General features: G+C 38.9%; 1 protein-coding gene across 3 annotated transcripts in view; it reads right to left on the bottom strand.

Annotated features, from left to right (window-relative positions):
* Positions 1-3,673: 3,673 nt before the first annotated feature.
* Positions 3,674-20,087, bottom strand: part of phactr4a (phosphatase and actin regulator 4a) — a 29,766-nt gene continuing 13,352 nt past the window's right edge. Inside the window, exons 3-14 of one of the 3 annotated variants that reach the window (XM_008332139.3) lie at positions 19,877-20,047; positions 19,698-19,778; positions 18,440-19,591; positions 16,513-16,884; positions 15,563-16,118; positions 14,525-14,742; positions 13,045-13,207; positions 12,916-12,971; positions 11,399-11,460; positions 11,176-11,313; positions 6,124-6,200; positions 3,674-5,985 (exon numbers count right to left, since the gene is read on the bottom strand). In XM_008332139.3, coding sequence (XP_008330361.1) covers positions 5,970-5,985; positions 6,124-6,200; positions 11,176-11,313; positions 11,399-11,460; positions 12,916-12,971; positions 13,045-13,207; positions 14,525-14,742; positions 15,563-16,118; positions 16,513-16,884; positions 18,440-19,591; positions 19,698-19,778; positions 19,877-20,047 — 3,062 coding nt within the window. In that variant the 3' untranslated portion in view covers positions 3,674-5,969. Of the gene's footprint in view, positions 5,986-6,123; positions 6,201-10,827; positions 11,314-11,398; positions 11,461-12,915; positions 12,972-13,044; positions 13,208-14,524; positions 14,743-15,562; positions 16,119-16,512; positions 16,885-18,439; positions 19,592-19,697; positions 19,779-19,871; positions 20,048-20,087 lie in introns of those variants that run through there. The other 2 variants (XM_025065120.1, XM_025065121.1) reach the window with 2 other exon arrangements.

Raw genomic sequence — 20,087 nt, 5'->3', positions numbered from 1 at the left:
ATTCACAGCAGGTGGCGCTTTAGCCCTATTGTAGGCGTTGTAAAGAAGGCTGCAGTTCTCCGACATTAAATACTGAAGGCAACATGGTTTGCTTCCGCTGACAGTCTACAAAGTACACAGAATGCCATAAGCAATTAAACCATGTGAAAATATAAGAAAGAAAAACATACCACAATGTGAAGATGAATGAGAGCAAAAGAGACTCGAACTCTCTGTCACGTGACAAATGAAACGAATCTGGGAAAGCGAAAGATTAGTTAACAGGGAGTGATTCGTTCATAGCGAAAGATTAGTTCACACTGGAAACTAATCTTTTACTGTGAACTTCACGGTGAAAGATTAGTTCACAGAGAGAATCGTTCCCAGCGAAAGATTAGTTCACAGGGGGATTCGTTCATAGTGAAAGATTAGTTCACAGCAAAAGATTAGTTTACAATGAAAGATTAGTTCACAGCGAAAGATTAGTTCACGGAGAGTGGTTCGTATGCAATGAAAGAGTAGTTCACAGTGAAAGATTAGTTCGCAGAGAGTAGTGATGTGTCGTTCGCGAGTGACTCCCGGGTCATATGAAAGATTCGTGACTCGTGACTACCGAGTCATATTAAATATTTATTCATATTGAACTCACGAATCACTCACAAATCACTCACTGCGAACAAATCACTCTCTGCGAACTAATCTTTCATTGTTAAGTAATCTTTCACTACGAACGAATTACTCTCTGCAAACTAAACTTTCACTGGAAACTAATCTTTCACTACGATCTAATTACTCTGCAAACTAATATTTCACTATGAACTAATCTATCATTGCAAACGAATCACTCTCTATGAACTAATCTTTCACTGTGAACTAATCTTTCATTGCAAACGAATCATTCTCTGTGAACTAATCTTTCGCCGTGAACTAATCTTTCGCTGTGAACGAATCATTCTCTGTGAACTAATCTTTCGCCGTGAACTAATCTTTCGCTGTGAACGAATCATTCTCTGTGAACTAATCTTTCGCCGTGAACTAATCTTTTGCTGTGATCTAAAATTTCGATGTGAACGAATTATTCTCTGTGAACAAATATTTCGCCGTAAACCAATCTTTTGCTGTGAACTAATCACTACTCTAAACGGATCATTCTCTGTGAACTAATCTTTCGCCTCGTTCTCGCAGATTCGTTTCATTTGTCACGTGAAAGAGCTCGGGTCTTTTTTGCTCTCATTCATCTTCACATTGTGGTGTGTTTTTATTTCTTAGCTTTTCACATGGTTTTAATTCCTTATGGCATTTTGTGTACTTTGTAGACTTTGTCAGCGGAAGCAAACCATGTTGCCTTATTTAGTGTCGGAGAACCGCAGCCTTCTTTACAACGCCCACAATAGGGCTAAAGCGCCACCTGCTGTAAAACAAATGAAATTATTAGTTCAAGATTCGTTCACGACTCGTTCATTTTACTGTTCGAGAGTCAAAGATTTGAATCAATAAAAAGAGTCGGTCTTCCAATCACTACCAGAGAGTGATTTGTGAGTGATTCGTGAGTTCAATATGAACAAATCTTTCATATGACTCGTGACTCCTGAATCACATGAACGATTCGTGACTCGTGATTCCCGAGTCATATGATAGATTTGTTCATATTGAACGAATCACTCGCGAACGACACATCACTAGTACACGCTGTAATATTTACAGTGAGATGGTATTGCTTTCATAGTTAAATTTGTCCACTCAAGGACAAAGGGACAAAGTCATCATATTTTCAGGCAAGTATGTATGTATTTACATGTATGGTATGTAAATAATTGCTTGGATAATGATCAGGATATAAACAATAATAATAATAATATGCATACATATTGTATATTTACATTTCAAAAACCGATGTTATGTTTCTTGGTCAAGAGAGGTTTTCTTGGTGTGTGGTAAACTCTCATCCCAACATTTGTGGTTTCAAACTGTTTATATTTACTGTCTATATTAACAATTTATGCAAGATATTAAACACTGATAATACAATTATTTTCGTGATAACTACATAACCAACAAAAGTAAAAGTTTGGCTAATCGAAATTAATTATTGTTAAACTTGAACAAAACAACGACAATGACAATAGATGACAAGATTAGTTTGAATTCACATAAAAAACTGTCAAGAGGCAAATTAATTTAAATTAATATTAATATTCCATCCATCCATCCATCCATTTTCATCCGCTTATCTGTTACCAGGTAGCGGGGGCAGCAGTCGCCACCCAAATCACACTGCACCGTACCAACCTTCCGAACCTTCCTGCGGGTGGTGAGTCCACTGGAAGGTACCAACCGCCCTAACTGGGATTTGAAGTTTCCAAGGTGAACCCTGGAGTTCCACACCAATGACAGAGACATTGCCTCTGGACCAAAGCACCACTTAATATTAATATTAATTTAATTAATTTAAATTAAATTAAGCACATTTTATTTATCCTTTTGTTTCGTTTGTATTCTTTTGTTATTTATTCTTGTGTGTGTAGGGATAATGCCTTCAGTTTACGGATATTGAAGAAAGGAAAAGAAGGAAGGTGAACTTGTCATTTTATGAGCATGGCAACAGTAAATAAAAGCTCTGCTAGCCTCACACAATGTTCCCCACCACGTCACAAGGTGCAAAAACCCTTACTAAAGCTAAAAGGAGCTAGAAGTCCTGGCAGCATTTCTTACCTAGCAATCATGCTAGGTAAAAAAGTGCTGAGACACAACACTGCCCCTCTCCCCAGGGTGACAGGGTTGGGAGATGTATATATCTACAGTAACATTTCAGATGACCTCCAAAAACACAAATTTTATTAATATATTTTGATATTCAGGTGATTGTATGCACAATAATTGTGCCAGCAACTTATACATATACAGATGAATAAATGCACATTTTTAGGTTCTTTGGTGAAGGTCGCATCGGGAGGGCCATCTGGTGTAAATGACCTTCCATATCGGATCAGTTGTGAGAGAACAGTAGCGAATGTTGAAGCGTTCCTGTTTCTGTTTACCTCTGCTGCAGACAAGCACAAAGTAAAGGGAGTTAGCCCCGGAGCTAATGTAAGCTTTGGCCCAGAGCAGGTCATTAAGCTACTGTTCTCTCACAACTGATCCGATATGGAAGGTCATTTACACCAGATGGCCCTCCCGATGCGACCTTCACCAAAGAACCTAAAAATGTGCATTTATTCATCTGTATATGTATAAGTTGCTGGCACAATTATTGTGCATACAATCACCTGAATATCAAAATATATTAATAAAATTTGTAGTCTGGAAATTACTATAGCTCTCAGTTTCAAAAAGGTTGGTGAGAGCGAGAGAAATTGAATTCAAATTTCATAAAGAGTGTTGTGGATGTTAATACAGTTAAGTGAGTCATGATCGTGAAGGTAGAAGTTGAGGGTGTGATTCTGAACATAGCCTGTGCCTACACATCGCAAGTAGGATACCAGTAAGACCAGATTTAACACAATCCTGGAGAATGAGAGGATGCCCAATGAATATATACTGGTAACAGTGTTCAAGAACAAGGGAAATGTGCACAGTTGTAGTAATTAGAGGCTTTGTTGAACTGCCATCTAATACACAGTCAACCTTACAGTTGGCAATGGTATAATAATAACATGAATAAGACAAAAAAAGTATACAAAAAACCCCTCAATGACATTAACCTTTCATTGTTTATTTTGGACAAAATAGATTTAATCATTTATTTTTTCATGACATATAAACAGACATTGTAAATTGAGTAAAAACTGTTTTTGTTTATACATTTCATTTCTAAATATAGTTTCAGTAAGTTGCACAGTGTTTTTTTTATTACGTTGTACTGTGAAGCTTTGTGGTCAATTTCCATCATCCAAAGTTATGAAGCTTCTTGACCGTGTTTTAAATTGAATGGTGCTGAGCTGTCCCTTTTTTCTTTGATTTATGATTATTTTGTTAATTAAGGTATTTTATCTTAATAAGAAATAACATATAACTCTTTTATTTTCTTTAATTTTAAATCACCAACACTATTAAGTTATTGATTTTTGTTTAAAAAAAGTGAATTTTACATTTTTTATGCCATATAGTTTATTTATGTAAAACCAAGTTAGTATTTTTAAACTGTCAACAGCTTTTCTTTTTTTATTATTTAAAAAAAAAGAGAATTAATGATTCAGTTAAATATTTTTGTATTTCAAACATTTAATGATTATATGTTCAGGTAAATGTGACTCAGTGTCTGCAAAACATTTGTCTGCCACACCTCCAGAGAGAAGTTTGTAGATTTGTGATGTTTTTGACGTCTATATTCACCAACAATGTCACAAATATTGTACTAAAATAATTATTTCTGTCTGGTGTTGACAACTAAAAGGGCTTAGTGCAGGCATGGGCAAACAAAGGCACAGGGGCAGGCTGCAGCCCGTTCAGTTTTTTAATCCTGCCCGCCAAACTTGTCAAAATTATATATAATTTATTTATATTATTATTATACTTCTGCCTTTTCCCTGCAATACCAACGTTTCTCCAATAGATGGCGTAAACAATGATAATTGATGATTTTAGCCTTTACGCATGACTTTTACATGTCAATTATCTTAGTTCACACAAACGCTCCATCTATCTGCTCCTGACCTGGTCCACCTGTTCAATTTTAGGACCATTGTGGCCAGCGAGTCAAAATGTTTGCCCATGCCTAGCTTAGTGTATTTCTCAAGTTCTATGCGTTGTCTTCATGGGCCACTTCATCATCACATCTACCAAAAGAACCAGCTACTGTAACAAAGCCATCCATCCAGTCTAAAAACTATAGGAATCTGTACACCCGCCATCCCCTAAATGTTTTATAAACAATGTTGAAATCAGCAAATTCAGATAAATATTCACACCACCTTGCCTTTTCTTGTAGTTTGTCAGTCAGAAGAAAAAAAAACTTTACATCTTGAAAAATACATTTTAGAAATACTTTACAAATGAAACCTTTCAGCATTAAAATTATTGTTCTTTAAATTTATATAGTGAATTGTACAATTTCAGCAGTTTTGAGACTATTATACAAATACCTGTATATAATTAGATTATCCAAGTCACATTTAAGTGTTTAAATTATCACCTCAGAAACAGACCAGATATGTAGTTGCAAGTGCCCCGTGTTTGATCAGTACCGATACAGCAGGTATAGAACAGTGCTCACAAATGGTAAATATATAGCTCAACCTCTTTGTTGTGTTTGTACATTTTCCATACAGGATTTTAATGGTACTTCTAAATGTGTTCTACTATTTTTGTGACGGTAGTCCTCTAGTGACACTCCTTTTTCCACATGTAAGGCAGGATTTTTCCTAAGCCACTTTTTGGAGGATTCCAATGCAGAATTGATGTTCCGTATGACTACCAGTTACAAAAGTACAGACCACGTTTAAAAAGGACAGAGAAAAAAAAATACAACAGAAAATACCCAATGAATGATTCAGAGCAATGCCAATTAAAAGACTGCCAGAAAATACTGTTAGCATGCTACACCTAGCAGCGGAATCTAAAAAAAAATCATCGTTAGATTGTTACAAGGTCAAGCCTATATGTAGCCTGCTGTTTAAAGGAAACTCTCCACAGCATCTCAGTACTAAGTGAGATATAGCAGAAAATGCATGGATATACTGTTCAACCCAGAAAAGACAAATCACTGACTGATAAAACAATCAAACAATTGTAAAAAATAAACAAAGGTAGCATCACAACGTTCCATATTCTGTCAAGTCTAATTCTTCAGCAGAGGATGGAAGAGATCCTTAGTATTTCGTTTTGGCCCCAGGCAACAAACACCTACTCTTATCAGAAATTACACAGTCCGAGCGCCAAACACTTTGGCTTTGGTTACAGTTCATCAGCTGACGCAACCTTACAGGCAGTTACAGAAAGCTGGCAGCAAGCATAAGTTGCTTGAGCAGTACCTCCTTCTGATGTCTGGAAAATTAAGGCCGATGGAACCTGGAGGTAGGAGTAGGACATTTTAAAAAGGTTATTAGTGATTCTTAATAAAACAAACAAACAAATTTTGTTTGTTATACTGAAAATGTTGATGAAAAATGTGGAGTAAATTGATGTGGTGAGGTGCTCAAATCTGACCGAGTATAAATCCTGCTTTCTTCGTGGACCTCCATCTCAGAACTCTTGAATTCATTCAATTCTTTGCGGATGGCAGCCTGACAGATAAAGAGGAGTTCAGCAGTTGTTATTCATTTCAGAAAGTCCATTTCTGTCCATTTACACACACAAGGCTATATATACATACATTATATACACATATGTACACTAGTGCTGGGCAACAATCAAAGAGTTTAATCAGGATAAATCACATGACTTCTTGCAATTTATTTCAATGTTGCAAAATCCAACAATAAATTTATTAGTGTTTGGCACACTTATATTTACGTATACACACATACACACACACACACACACACACACACACACACACACACATACATACATAGAGTATATATCAAGGGCTGTCAGGGGTTGCAAAGCTTTTGTGGTATATATATATACACATGTACATATGACTGAGTGGCTAGTCCATAATGAGTGGCAGTCAGGTACCATCAGAAACTTCAGAATCATAAAAAAGGGGTGTACTCACATATGATATATGCTATATTATCATTGCATTAGTGGTTGAGTCTCAAAATACTTTTACACAGGTAAAGCATTCCATTGACCAGCTACAGAGCAATGAATGAAGTGTTCTGAGACAAAACTATTTTTGAGCAGATGGACCAACTTGTTCTGGGGGCCTTTTTTTTTTTTTGTTTTTTTTTTGTTTGTTGTCCAGGGCGCAGCCCAAGTACTCCTCTTTGTTTTTGGGGATAGGTTTTTACCTACTTGATTAGTGAAGCCAGGAGATTTTTTTGTATTTGCAACCAAACCAAATTAGTATAACGGAATAATCAGTTTATTATTGCATAATATTATTATTATTGGATACTTTATCCCTTTCTGTACTGAAGGCCATTTTCATCCTGAGAACACGAAGGCTGAGTCATACTGACAAACGAAATATTATAGAAAAATTATGATTTCATGTTTAATTTTCAAAATAAAATGGGCAGTGGTGGCTTAGTGGTTAAGGATGGAAAGTGAACTACTTGTCATTGTGACACAGCACACCACTGCACACAATGTGAACAGTGGGCAGCTTTAGAACAGTGGGCAGCTTTAGACGCCCGGGGAGCAATGTGTGGGGACAGTGCCATGATCAGAGCACCTCTGTGGTAACTTGGCAGCTGGTGGACTCAAACCTGAAGCCTTCCGGACCAAAGTCTGCTTCCTTAACCACTAAGACACCACTGCCCGGACTTGGGTCCGGAAGGCTTCAGGTTCAAGTCCACCAGCTGCCAAGTTGCCACAGAGCATGGCACCGTCCCCACTCACTGCTCCCCGGCCGCTTAAAGCTGCCCCCTGGTCACTTTGGTTTCACTTTCAAAATGCTTCCCTGTAGGACCCTACAGCTCACTGTTCCCCACCAGATGTAGAAGTGGATCTATTCACATTATGAGCAAAAAGATTTTGCTCATAATGCCCCTAGTGCCTAGAAGTTTAGGCAGATTTCTTTTGGAAATGTTCTAAAATATTCTGAACATGAATACAAGACTTATCATTCCACAAGTGAAAAATGTGTGAAAGTGACCCCTTAAAACAATGCGTGCTATGCTTGATGTTTGAGGTCATGTAAAAACCTTGTCAGCAGGCGTGAGCTTGGTCCACGGTTTGTCTGCACGTCTGTCATAGTCTTGTGCATGTGTGGACTCCACATATTCATGGAAACGCAGAATTTTCCTCGCCTGGAGTTCAGCCACTGTGGGCCTCTGTGACAACTGATGGCAGAAGAAAAAAAAAGTGTTGACACTATGCATTCACAAAAGGAATACACTTGAACTAACATTGATAAAATGTACTGACCTTTCTGGTGAGCCTTCGTTTAATCTCACATCTCTCTAACCTTCTATCTGCTTCATTCTTGGCTGGAGGAGAAAGTCACATCCCTTTAGAGTGTGGGCAATACAAATATCTACATACATAAACACACAAACTAACAAACACAGACACACGCACGCACAGGGATGCACCGAATATTCGGCCTCTGCAAATTTTCTGCAAGACTTTTATCACTTGCTTGGAGCTTGTCTGAAAGCTCCAACATGTCTACGGTGTGGACGCATTTCAATATATCTGAGAAAGACCCATGGATAGCGATTGGCAAATCATGTAATGCTAAAAGAGGGCATGCATCTGCAAAGAATTTCTCCACGTTGGGTTTAATTTATCACCTGAAATCCAAACATCCTGATTACTATGCTGAATATGAGAGGAAGGAAAGCCTCTTTGCGCTACAGCGAGTCTTGGTTGCATACAGCGCAGACCACGTGCTCCCCACGACACTCACTTCACACCTGTGGGTCTTAATAGGGAATATTCTCTCTCTCTTCTCTATTCCCCGTTTGCGCAGCTAACTAAAGAGATCAGCTTCTTTGATGAATGTGTAGCAGATGAATTTTTTTTTATACTGTGCATTGTTGGAATGTGCTGAATAAATATTTTCATAATTTTGTAATTGTTTTATTCTTTGAAACATTTATATTAATTTATGCAATTGCAGTGCCTTGATTTTACTGGGGTTAAGTACACAGTCACAGCCAAATATAGTTACATCAAGGGCAATTGGACAGAATGGGTTTCTTGAATCGAACATTTTACCTCTCATTCAAGAGGCTCCTTCAGTTCTTGGATGAGAGGTGAAACGTCTTTCAGAAACCCATTCTGTCAAGAGACCCATTCCGTCCAGTTGCCCTTGATGTAACTATTCTTTGGATAAGATGACCTGGATGACTGAGAACCTACACAAACATACACAGTCATAACCATAATTTCAATGGTACCAATAATTGGCATAATCATTTCTTTCAGTGTTTCGGTTTTCAGCCTTAGTTTCCTTGGTTTTGGCTAATAATTTGAATTTAATTTCAGTGCATTCCAAATATACAATATACAGTATATATACAGTTTATACATACAGTATACAGAGTACACCTGTAACCATGTTTTGTGTGTCAGGTGATCCACTTTGGCCTAAATAAAAAGTCCCTAATGTTTTTTTAACATTACAATTAACAGTTAACATGGACGGGTCTCGTACTATGAACAGAAGAAATAACACATCCCCAGCGGCAGGCACGATGGGCAGGCAGGTAAGGAGACCCTAGGCGATCCATCATTCAAGCCACGTTGATGTGCTTGTGTTGCAAGACACGCAAATCATATAAAAACAAAATCTGTGACTGAAACTGTGGCAGAGCAGGACTGTCATTATGATTAGGTTTGCAAGCTCATGCCGTGTATTTTTCCCTACTACCGTAAACACAATTGACTCAAGCAGACTTGAATAAAAAAACATAGGGAGGTGAATGGTTATGATGTACCTGGAAGAATGTTCCTCTGCTCCAGCTCTTCTGCTGTTGGTCTCTGACTCAGCCGCCTATAAATGGATAACACTGTTATTTAAGGACTCCTGAAGATTTGTGGAAGGCATTGTGACAGCACAGCTTTACCTTGTCAGTGTATGGCCAATCTTGTTCCTCACTGTCAACCACTGCTCTTTACTGTGCCAGCTCATGCTCTCGTCATTCTCTTGTGCGCTTCTTTCTGCCTTTTCTTGGTTCTCAGTCTTAAGGGCTAACGTGTCCTTCCTCTTCACACGGCTCGCCAGACTACCTAGTATACAAATAGACATTAAGTTTGGGGTCTTTTAGGGTTTTGCACTGCACACTGCATGCTTTATGTGCAGTAAATAAATACACTAAATACTACATTTATACATGACATGGTATAAGCAAGCAGAATGCTTTTGTTCCCTTTTGTTATATTAAATATAACATATTTCATGTGTCTCAATGTTTCAAAACTTCATGGTAAATGTACAACCCAGATATGAAACATTATCATTTTGTATAATTTCTGGCACAGGGATTGACTTTTAAACATTAGTTTGCTTAAACATTGTTCTGTAATCCTCTAGTTTTGGGAATAATTACCGTAATTTCCGGACTATATTCCGGTACTTTTTTCACAAGCTTTGAACCCTGCGGCTTAAACAATGAGAATGCGACTAACTTATGGATTTTTATCAGGCAAGCGAAGTTCATACCGCTAGCGATTAATGACTTTTCTGGTAGGCTACTGTGTTTTTTTTTTTTGTTTTTTTTTTGTTTGTTGTCCAGGGCGCAGCCCAAGTACTCCTCTTTGTTTTTGGGGATAGGTTTTTACCTACTTGATTAGTGAAGCCAGGAGATTTTTTTGTATTTGCAACCAAACCAAATTAGTATAACGGAATAATCAGTTTATTATTGCATAATATTATTATTATTGGATACTTTATCCCTTTCTGTACTGAAGGCCATTTTCATCCTGAGAACACGAAGGCTGAGTCATACTGACAAACGAAATATTATAGAAAAATTATGATTTCATGTTTAATTTTCAAAATAAAATGGGCAGTGGTGGCTTAGTGGTTAAGGATGGAAAGTGAACTACTTGTCATTGTGACACAGCACACCACTGCACACAATGTGAACAGTGGGCAGCTTTAGAACAGTGGGCAGCTTTAGACGCCCGGGGAGCAATGTGTGGGGACAGTGCCATGATCAGAGCACCTCTGTGGTAACTTGGCAGCTGGTGGACTCAAACCTGAAGCCTTCCGGACCAAAGTCTGCTTCCTTAACCACTAAGACACCACTGCCCGGACTTGGGTCCGGAAGGCTTCAGGTTCAAGTCCACCAGCTGCCAAGTTGCCACAGAGCATGGCACCGTCCCCACTCACTGCTCCCCGGCCGCTTAAAGCTGCCCCCTGGTCACTTTGGTTTCACTTTCAAAATGCTTCCCTGTAGGACCCTACAGCTCACTGTTCCCCACCAGATGTAGAAGTGGATCTATTCACATTATGAGCAAAAAGATTTTGCTCATAATGCCCCTAGTGCCTAGAAGTTTAGGCAGATTTCTTTTGGAAATGTTCTAAAATATTCTGAACATGAATACAAGACTTATCATTCCACAAGTGAAAAATGTGTGAAAGTGACCCCTTAAAACAATGCGTGCTATGCTTGATGTTTGAGGTCATGTAAAAACCTTGTCAGCAGGCGTGAGCTTGGTCCACGGTTTGTCTGCACGTCTGTCATAGTCTTGTGCATGTGTGGACTCCACATATTCATGGAAACGCAGAATTTTCCTCGCCTGGAGTTCAGCCACTGTGGGCCTCTGTGACAACTGATGGCAGAAGAAAAAAAAAGTGTTGACACTATGCATTCACAAAAGGAATACACTTGAACTAACATTGATAAAATGTACTGACCTTTCTGGTGAGCCTTCGTTTAATCTCACATCTCTCTAACCTTCTATCTGCTTCATTCTTGGCTGGAGGAGAAAGTCACATCCCTTTAGAGTGTGGGCAATACAAATATCTACATACATAAACACACAAACTAACAAACACAGACACACGCACGCACAGGGATGCACCGAATATTCGGCCTCTGCAAATTTTCTGCAAGACTTTTATCACTTGCTTGGAGCTTGTCTGAAAGCTCCAACATGTCTACGGTGTGGACGCATTTCAATATATCTGAGAAAGACCCATGGATAGCGATTGGCAAATCATGTAATGCTAAAAGAGGGCATGCATCTGCAAAGAATTTCTCCACGTTGGGTTTAATTTATCACCTGAAATCCAAACATCCTGATTACTATGCTGAATATGAGAGGAAGGAAAGCCTCTTTGCGCTACAGCGAGTCTTGGTTGCATACAGCGCAGACCACGTGCTCCCCACGACACTCACTTCACACCTGTGGGTCTTAATAGGGAATATTCTCTCTCTCTTCTCTATTCCCCGTTTGCGCAGCTAACTAAAGAGATCAGCTTCTTTGATGAATGTGTAGCAGATGAATTTTTTTTTATACTGTGCATTGTTGGAATGTGCTGAATAAATATTTTCATAATTTTGTAATTGTTTTATTCTTTGAAACATTTATATTAATTTATGCAATTGCAGTGCCTTGATTTTACTGGGGTTAAGTACACAGTCACAGCCAAATATAGTTACATCAAGGGCAATTGGACAGAATGGGTTTCTTGAATCGAACATTTTACCTCTCATTCAAGAGGCTCCTTCAGTTCTTGGATGAGAGGTGAAACGTCTTTCAGAAACCCATTCTGTCAAGAGACCCATTCCGTCCAGTTGCCCTTGATGTAACTATTCTTTGGATAAGATGACCTGGATGACTGAGAACCTACACAAACATACACAGTCATAACCATAATTTCAATGGTACCAATAATTGGCATAATCATTTCTTTCAGTGTTTCGGTTTTCAGCCTTAGTTTCCTTGGTTTTGGCTAATAATTTGAATTTAATTTCAGTGCATTCCAAATATACAATATACAGTATATATACAGTTTATACATACAGTATACAGAGTACACCTGTAACCATGTTTTGTGTGTCAGGTGATCCACTTTGGCCTAAATAAAAAGTCCCTAATGTTTTTTTAACATTACAATTAACAGTTAACATGGACGGGTCTCGTACTATGAACAGAAGAAATAACACATCCCCAGCGGCAGGCACGATGGGCAGGCAGGTAAGGAGACCCTAGGCGATCCATCATTCAAGCCACGTTGATGTGCTTGTGTTGCAAGACACGCAAATCATATAAAAACAAAATCTGTGACTGAAACTGTGGCAGAGCAGGACTGTCATTATGATTAGGTTTGCAAGCTCATGCCGTGTATTTTTCCCTACTACCGTAAACACAATTGACTCAAGCAGACTTGAATAAAAAAACATAGGGAGGTGAATGGTTATGATGTACCTGGAAGAATGTTCCTCTGCTCCAGCTCTTCTGCTGTTGGTCTCTGACTCAGCCGCCTATAAATGGATAACACTGTTATTTAAGGACTCCTGAAGATTTGTGGAAGGCATTGTGACAGCACAGCTTTACCTTGTCAGTGTATGGCCAATCTTGTTCCTCACTGTCAACCACTGCTCTTTACTGTGCCAGCTCATGCTCTCGTCATTCTCTTGTGCGCTTCTTTCTGCCTTTTCTTGGTTCTCAGTCTTAAGGGCTAACGTGTCCTTCCTCTTCACACGGCTCGCCAGACTACCTAGTATACAAATAGACATTAAGTTTGGGGTCTTTTAGGGTTTTGCACTGCACACTGCATGCTTTATGTGCAGTAAATAAATACACTAAATACTACATTTATACATGACATGGTATAAGCAAGCAGAATGCTTTTGTTCCCTTTTGTTATATTAAATATAACATATTTCATGTGTCTCAATGTTTCAAAACTTCATGGTAAATGTACAACCCAGATATGAAACATTATCATTTTGTATAATTTCTGGCACAGGGATTGACTTTTAAACATTAGTTTGCTTAAACATTGTTCTGTAATCCTCTAGTTTTGGGAATAATTACCGTAATTTCCGGACTATATTCCGGTACTTTTTTCACAAGCTTTGAACCCTGCGGCTTAAACAATGAGAATGCGACTAACTTATGGATTTTTATCAGGCAAGCGAAGTTCATACCGCTAGCGATTAATGACTTTTCTGGTAGGCTACTGTGTTATACTAGTAGCGTATGTCTGTCTGTGAATGGGTGTGTGTGTATATGTGCATGAGGCGCACAAGAGAGAGAACGGTAGCCAAGGTTGAGAGCAGTTTGAGCCCTGTCATGTTGAAAACGTGAGTTGGTTATACAGGAGCTGTTAGAACACTGTTTATGTTCTGTTGTGCTCGGTGTGGCTGATAATAAAGACCTCAACTTCCCTGTTTCTGTTTACCTCTGCTGCGGACAAGCACAAAGTGAAGGGAGTTAGCCCCGTAGCTATTGTTAGCATCGCCCTGTAGCTGATCACTGAGTCTCCCGTGTGAATTTCAACTACGGTTGGGGTGCCGAAGCAGGAAAGAGCTAGCGTGTAACCAGCCGTGTTACAGTCATTGTTCGGAAAAAAGCAGTTATTTAATTAAAGGTGAATAAAAAATCTTTCTGTGTAATTATCCCATGTTACAATGGGGACACTTGGGGCTTATAAAGAGGTGCGGCCTATACTGTATATGTACAATTATAGTTTTATTTTTAAATGCAGTGGGTGCGGCCTATATTCAGGTGCGCTCAATAGTCTGGAAATTACAGTAGCAATGGCATGTAAACGAAAATAAAGTTTAAGAGTTCCTGTACTTTTAAAGGTACATTTAAAAAACATTAAATATACCACACACATTGTACAACATTGCAGCTTCAACTGGACAATTTTGACAGCAATTAAAACTCCTTTTATTTGCTGTAAAATACACAATAATAAAGGCATAGATCTGTATCTGGGTGTTAAGTCGTCACAGTATGTTTGTTACACAAATCTTTTGCATCCCTTGTTGAGTTGATTTTGTGATCTAAATAACGGATAACTTACTTGGAGGTCCCTCGTCATCATCATCATTGTCATCTCTGTAAAGGATGGGACCATCGGAGTCAGACTCCTCCTTGCTTTCCTCAGTGGTTCCACTTTCAGGGATGGAGTCCTCAACCAAACCTCTGCGACTTCGGGGCTCCAGTTCAGGCTTGCCGGGCCACCTCTGAGGCTTAAGCTTCCGCATCTCCTCCTCCATGTCAAAGTCATCATCATCAGGCCTAAACAAAAAAACAAATTTATTGAAACATTGCTAACAAAAAAAAAACCCAAACATATGAGCTACCTAAAGGCCCTGTTTGAACATGGAGTGCACATATGAGTGCTCACAATTTTGTAAATGAAAAAAGATGTGGCATTATTTCCATGTAATGGTAATATTCTGCATAATTATTTCTCAATTTTGACCATAATAACTGTCTAATTTCAAACAAGGAACATACCGCTGGGTATATTCTGGCCAAAATTATACTTAAATGATATTTTGAGTTAAATCAGAATATTATAAAAATCTGCACCAGCACAAACAACATTATTTTACTTCAAGTGTTTGACCTTTTAATAAACTAGTTGGTTGGGTGAAAACATTAACACACTATACATCTGTTGTTTTTTTAATTTGAGTTGTTAAGTATTAGTTATTAAGCTATTGGCTCACTATTTAGTTAACCACAGAGAGTTTACTAAGCACTTTTGTGGATGAAAACAGGAATTACATTTCTTTCTTAAATTATACATAATTAGCAATTGTTGAGAAGTGTAAAAGTAACTAATACTTAAAAATACCTATCCTTTATATCTACACAAGACTGATGGGAATAAAATGTCATTGAAAAAAGTTTAGGAATTGGTGTACATACACAATAACTACAATATGTAATGACAAAAAAATGGTCTGTCTGCAAAGACCCACAGTTTTGTAAGCACTGCTAGGGATCTCAAGAAAAAAACAATTGCAATTCCTCTGCATCATCATTAAAAAGAGTAAATAACAATTATTTCTTATGTAAGCATTTAATACAAATTACATGGAAGACTTACAGTCTGAGAGGCTCGATTGTGACAGGGAGAGAATGACGGTAATTATTACCGACATCGGCAAGGAATTCTGGAGGTGAATCAAAAAGCAGAGAGTGAGCCCTGTGAGAACCATCAGGATAAGGCTGAGCAGGGCCAGAGCTTGCCAGGGCCCTCTGAATGAGAACATGTAGAGGAATAGATGGAAGTTGGCTGGGAAGCTCAGGTGTCGTGCTGTGTGATTCTGTTTGCAGTGTATCGGAGGAGGAAGAAGCAGCACTTGGAGGATCAAGCGACTGAATGCTAGGAGTCAAAGGTGGTATGTGTGACGGCGGTGAAGGTGGTGGATCAGTCTGAAAAATTTGAGGAGTTGTCGCACTGCTTCCTTCTTCATCGTGAACTTCTTTATGGGGAGCAGGGTGCAATGATACAAGACCAGAACTATCCCGTTCTGGCTGTTCCACGAGATTCATAGAATGGCGCTTGGTCACAGGTGTCATTCTCTTTGGTGGTGTTGGTGGTGAGCGTTTAGCCTGAGATGGAACAACAATACTGCTGCTGCCTGGCTGTAAAAGGTCACCTATAATGAAAAAAAGAACAATGTATGTTTAACACACTACTTCTCAAATAGTGGGGTGGGCTGCCCTGGGGGGCGATATAGAGAGGGACCACTGTATTTTTAATAATTTGGTCTACAGAGATCCACCTATCTCTACTAGCTTCAGACGGCATATATACAGTACGGAAGGAAACCTTAAATTTAATTTTACATTGCACAAATAGGAGGTAAAAAAGTGTTTCGTAATTTGAAAAAATTTTAACAGTTTACTTCTCAAATGTACTACCTGAGTAATACCAGCAAAAATAGTAAGCTGAATCCCAAATTAGTTGAACTGTCTTACTACAGGCAATCAAAGAAAAAAAGAAAGAAAATTACTACATTATGTTCTAACTACAAGAGCAGACAAACTTACCAATTGGTGCAGGGTTGCTGTTACGGTTGATGGGTTTGGGTGGTGGGACAGGTGGCTGCTTGGCATGAGGAGGGACAGGAGGTGGTGTGTCAGAGTCTGTAGAGGGGGGAACGGGATGGAAGGTTCTAGCTGTGTTGTCAATTATTAAGGAAACAGTTCTCGGTGGCTTGGCCAGAGCTACAGGAGTGGAAGACAAGGAAGAAGAAGAGGACGAGGAGGATGAAGATGAAGATGAGGCGGGACTTTTGACTCGTTCATTAGAAGGTCCAGTTAGTAAAACTGGAGGAAGCAGGGCCTGTTTAGGTAAAGCGGGGCTCTGTTGGCAATCTTGTACAGAGTGATGGTCAGGGGTGAAGCGGGCAGCAGCAGACTCTAAAGACGGGTAAACAGACAAAGGTATTGTTAACTTTAATGGACTAAAAACCTAGGATTTAATGTCGACCACTAACTAAATTTCCTCTGAAACATCGGACAGAGTCCCCACAGTCCAAAAGGGGGGCATGACATTAAATATTTGAGGACCACAGCACTAAGGTAACGTATATGGTGTGGACAGCATTATGAAACTCAAAGTAATAAAGAGTTATGTGCATGTAGGAAGAAAGGAGGAAAGTGAACTCTTGTGACACAGCACAATGAAATGTGAACTCTGCTTTTAACCCATCACCGAAGTGAAGAGTGGGCAGCTTTAAGCAGTGTGTGGGGATAGTGACATGCTCAGAGCACCTTAGCAGTAACTTGGGAGCTGGTGGACTTGAACCTGAAGCCTTCCGGACCCAAGTCTGCTTCCCACTTAGCCACCACTGCCATCTGGCAATATAACAAATTTATTCCTGAAGAATGGAGTACAAAATTGAAATATGGACTGACTACAGATTATTAGTGATCTCATTAAACCTATATGATGTGATTAACTCTGTAGTCCCTTTACAGACAAATTGTGAGAGAAACTAGGTAAGAAATGTCAAGGACCCAAGTGAAGAATAAATAAAAATAGGGAGCATTTGGAGTATTTCTTTTCTTTTACAAATAAGGCCATTATACATTGTACATTATCCTCATGATCATATTTACATTCATCTCTGTTTTGCACTGCTCTTTACATCTACCTCATGCCATAGTTCCTTTGTTTTACCTCTGTTTTGCACTGCCTGGTTCTGTTAAATTTCAGCTCATTATACTTACCTCTGTTTTTGCACTGCTCGCTTTTATTTGCACTGCTCGGTTTTTGTACAATATCTTTCTATATCTCTCCTTTTTATTACTTCTTATTTTATTACTTTTATCCATGTTGATTGTTGCCGAGAGCCCGGAAAAAATCTCGTTATGCTTGCACAACGACAATAAAGTTCTTGAATCTTGAATCTTGAATCTATACCCTGTAGTTGAAGAATCCCTTACAACACTTTAATCCAGATTATTTTACCCTTTGCTTATATATATGGCACATTTCATTTGGCTCCAAAGCCTGGTTTATATGCTTTTCCTCAATAGCTGAAATGCCGAATTTCAGTAAAAACATCATTCTGCACAATCGTATTTTTCTCACCAGCTGGCAGGTTTTTTTTTTTACTTGACATTGCTTGCTTGAATAGATAAATGTATGCAATTGACGCATCAATGTTTTAATGCAAAACCAAAAATGTAATGTATAAATAATTACAGGGGGGTCTCGGTTTATGACGCTATACGCAGAAGATAGCTTTGTTTGTCTAAGTCAGACAAACTACGGCAAACTACAGCAAACCGAACACTACTACAAGGTATGGTAGACTGAATTCAAGCTAAATTTGCTTTCTTTTACTGGTCTTGTCTTTTTTTTAGGAACTTTTTGCCATTCGTTATTGGAGTTGGAGTTATGCTGTGCCGTAGAAATGTTGGTCTGGGACCCCCAGTATTTATAAATTGTTATTAAATTGTTATTTACCTGAACGCTCTCTGAACTCCGGAATGGCTGTGTATGAAGGAAGAGTACTCCAGCGACTAGACTCTGAGGACTGATGAGTGTTCTTGTTTTCCTCTGATGAACTCTTTTGTAGAGGAGGCCGCAAGTTTATCTCTGAAATGGGTCTGACAAGATGTTGCCATTCCCTGTCTTCCCTAGTCTTGTCCTCCCTACTGCTCTTGTCCTCTGTACAATCTTTGTCTTCTTGCTTGCGCCTAATGTCCTTTCTGTCTTTATTGTCTTTGTCTGTCTGTAAATCTTTTCTATCTTTGTCTTCCTTGGCCTCTGTCTTTTCCTTAACAGGCCTGGGAGTCCTATCTTCTCTTCTGTCCCTGTGGTCCCTCCTGTCTCTATTATTTGGATCCCCTTGTTCCTTCTCCTGACGATCTGTACCCTCTTGTTCATTCTGCTTTCTCAATTCTCTGTCCTCCCAATTTACACTTTCATGCTCAACCCTGTTAGACAGTTCTCTCACTCCGCATTCTCTGCGTTCTTGCTCATTCCAAACCATTGGTTCTCTGTCCTCTCGACTTCTGCATTCACGTTTATTTGGATCCCTCCCATCTCTTCTGTCTCGTTTTGTCCACCCTCTGTCATCACAATCTCTTCTTTCTCTTTCATCACGATCTCTTCTTCCCCTATTGTCTCTATCAGTCTTTTTATCACTCCAGACACAGTCCTCTCTCCCTTCTTTCCTATCTCTGAAATCTCTGTCTTCCCTGCAGTTGAATGACCCCTGACTAATGACTTTTTCTCTATCCTCTCGCCAGGCTCTTCTTTCTATGTCATCTCTTTCCTTCTTCAATCGGTCATCTGCCTCTCTTTTTTCTTCATGGAATCGATTTTCCTGAGGAGGTCCTCGGTATCCTCCTCTCTTATCAAAATCTAGGCATTGTCTATCTGTGTCAACTGTGAGTCGAGCATGAGAGTCTACATCCAAAGGTGCACGATTACTTCTGGAAGGCTCAGACCGCAAACTGCTCCTATGTTCGTCTTTTTGAGTAGGTTTTTGCTGATTGGACCTATGATCAGTCCCTCCCTGACAACTGCCGACTCCAGTTTCCAGCATTCTGTCCACATCCATTGCAAAGTGCCCATTTTTCAAGGATGAACCTTTTGACACAGAATTGCTCTCTGTTCAGGAAGACAGACAGACATTTAGGATAAACAATAAAACATTAACCCCACTTTTTTCTTAAATAGAATACCACTAAAGAAAAACAATTAAGCAATACACTACCATTTTCTGGTATATCTTTTAAAAGTCCTCTTGCAATCAGCTCTTGGCGACTTTTCCTTACAGAAATCTTTCTCTCTAAAGCTAGATGGAAAAAAAGTAATTCAAAGTTGAAAACTTACATGCTGTATTTAAACAAACAAATATAGGGAAATAGAGAGTAAAGTACATACACACCATACCTACAGATGTTTCAGCAAATTTATCACTTGGTTTTTTCTTTCTCCACTTCCATGGCTTAAAGATCCGTCCCATCTTAGAGAACTTGCCTTTGTGTTTAATTGGAGGGGTTGCCCCATCAGTGGTCACTTCTTCACAATCTGCTGTGGTGTGCTTCAGGTTAACTTCATTATCTGCAATTACAAGAACATGAAGCATATGAAGTAATATTTT

This window comes from Cynoglossus semilaevis, chromosome 18, assembly GCF_000523025.1.
Source record: "Cynoglossus semilaevis isolate Cse_v1.0 chromosome 18, Cse_v1.0, whole genome shotgun sequence".
NCBI classification, from domain to species: domain Eukaryota; kingdom Metazoa; phylum Chordata; class Actinopteri; order Pleuronectiformes; family Cynoglossidae; genus Cynoglossus; species Cynoglossus semilaevis.
Note: the sequence above shows the minus strand (reverse complement) of the source record. Positions and strands in the feature narration are given on the sequence as shown.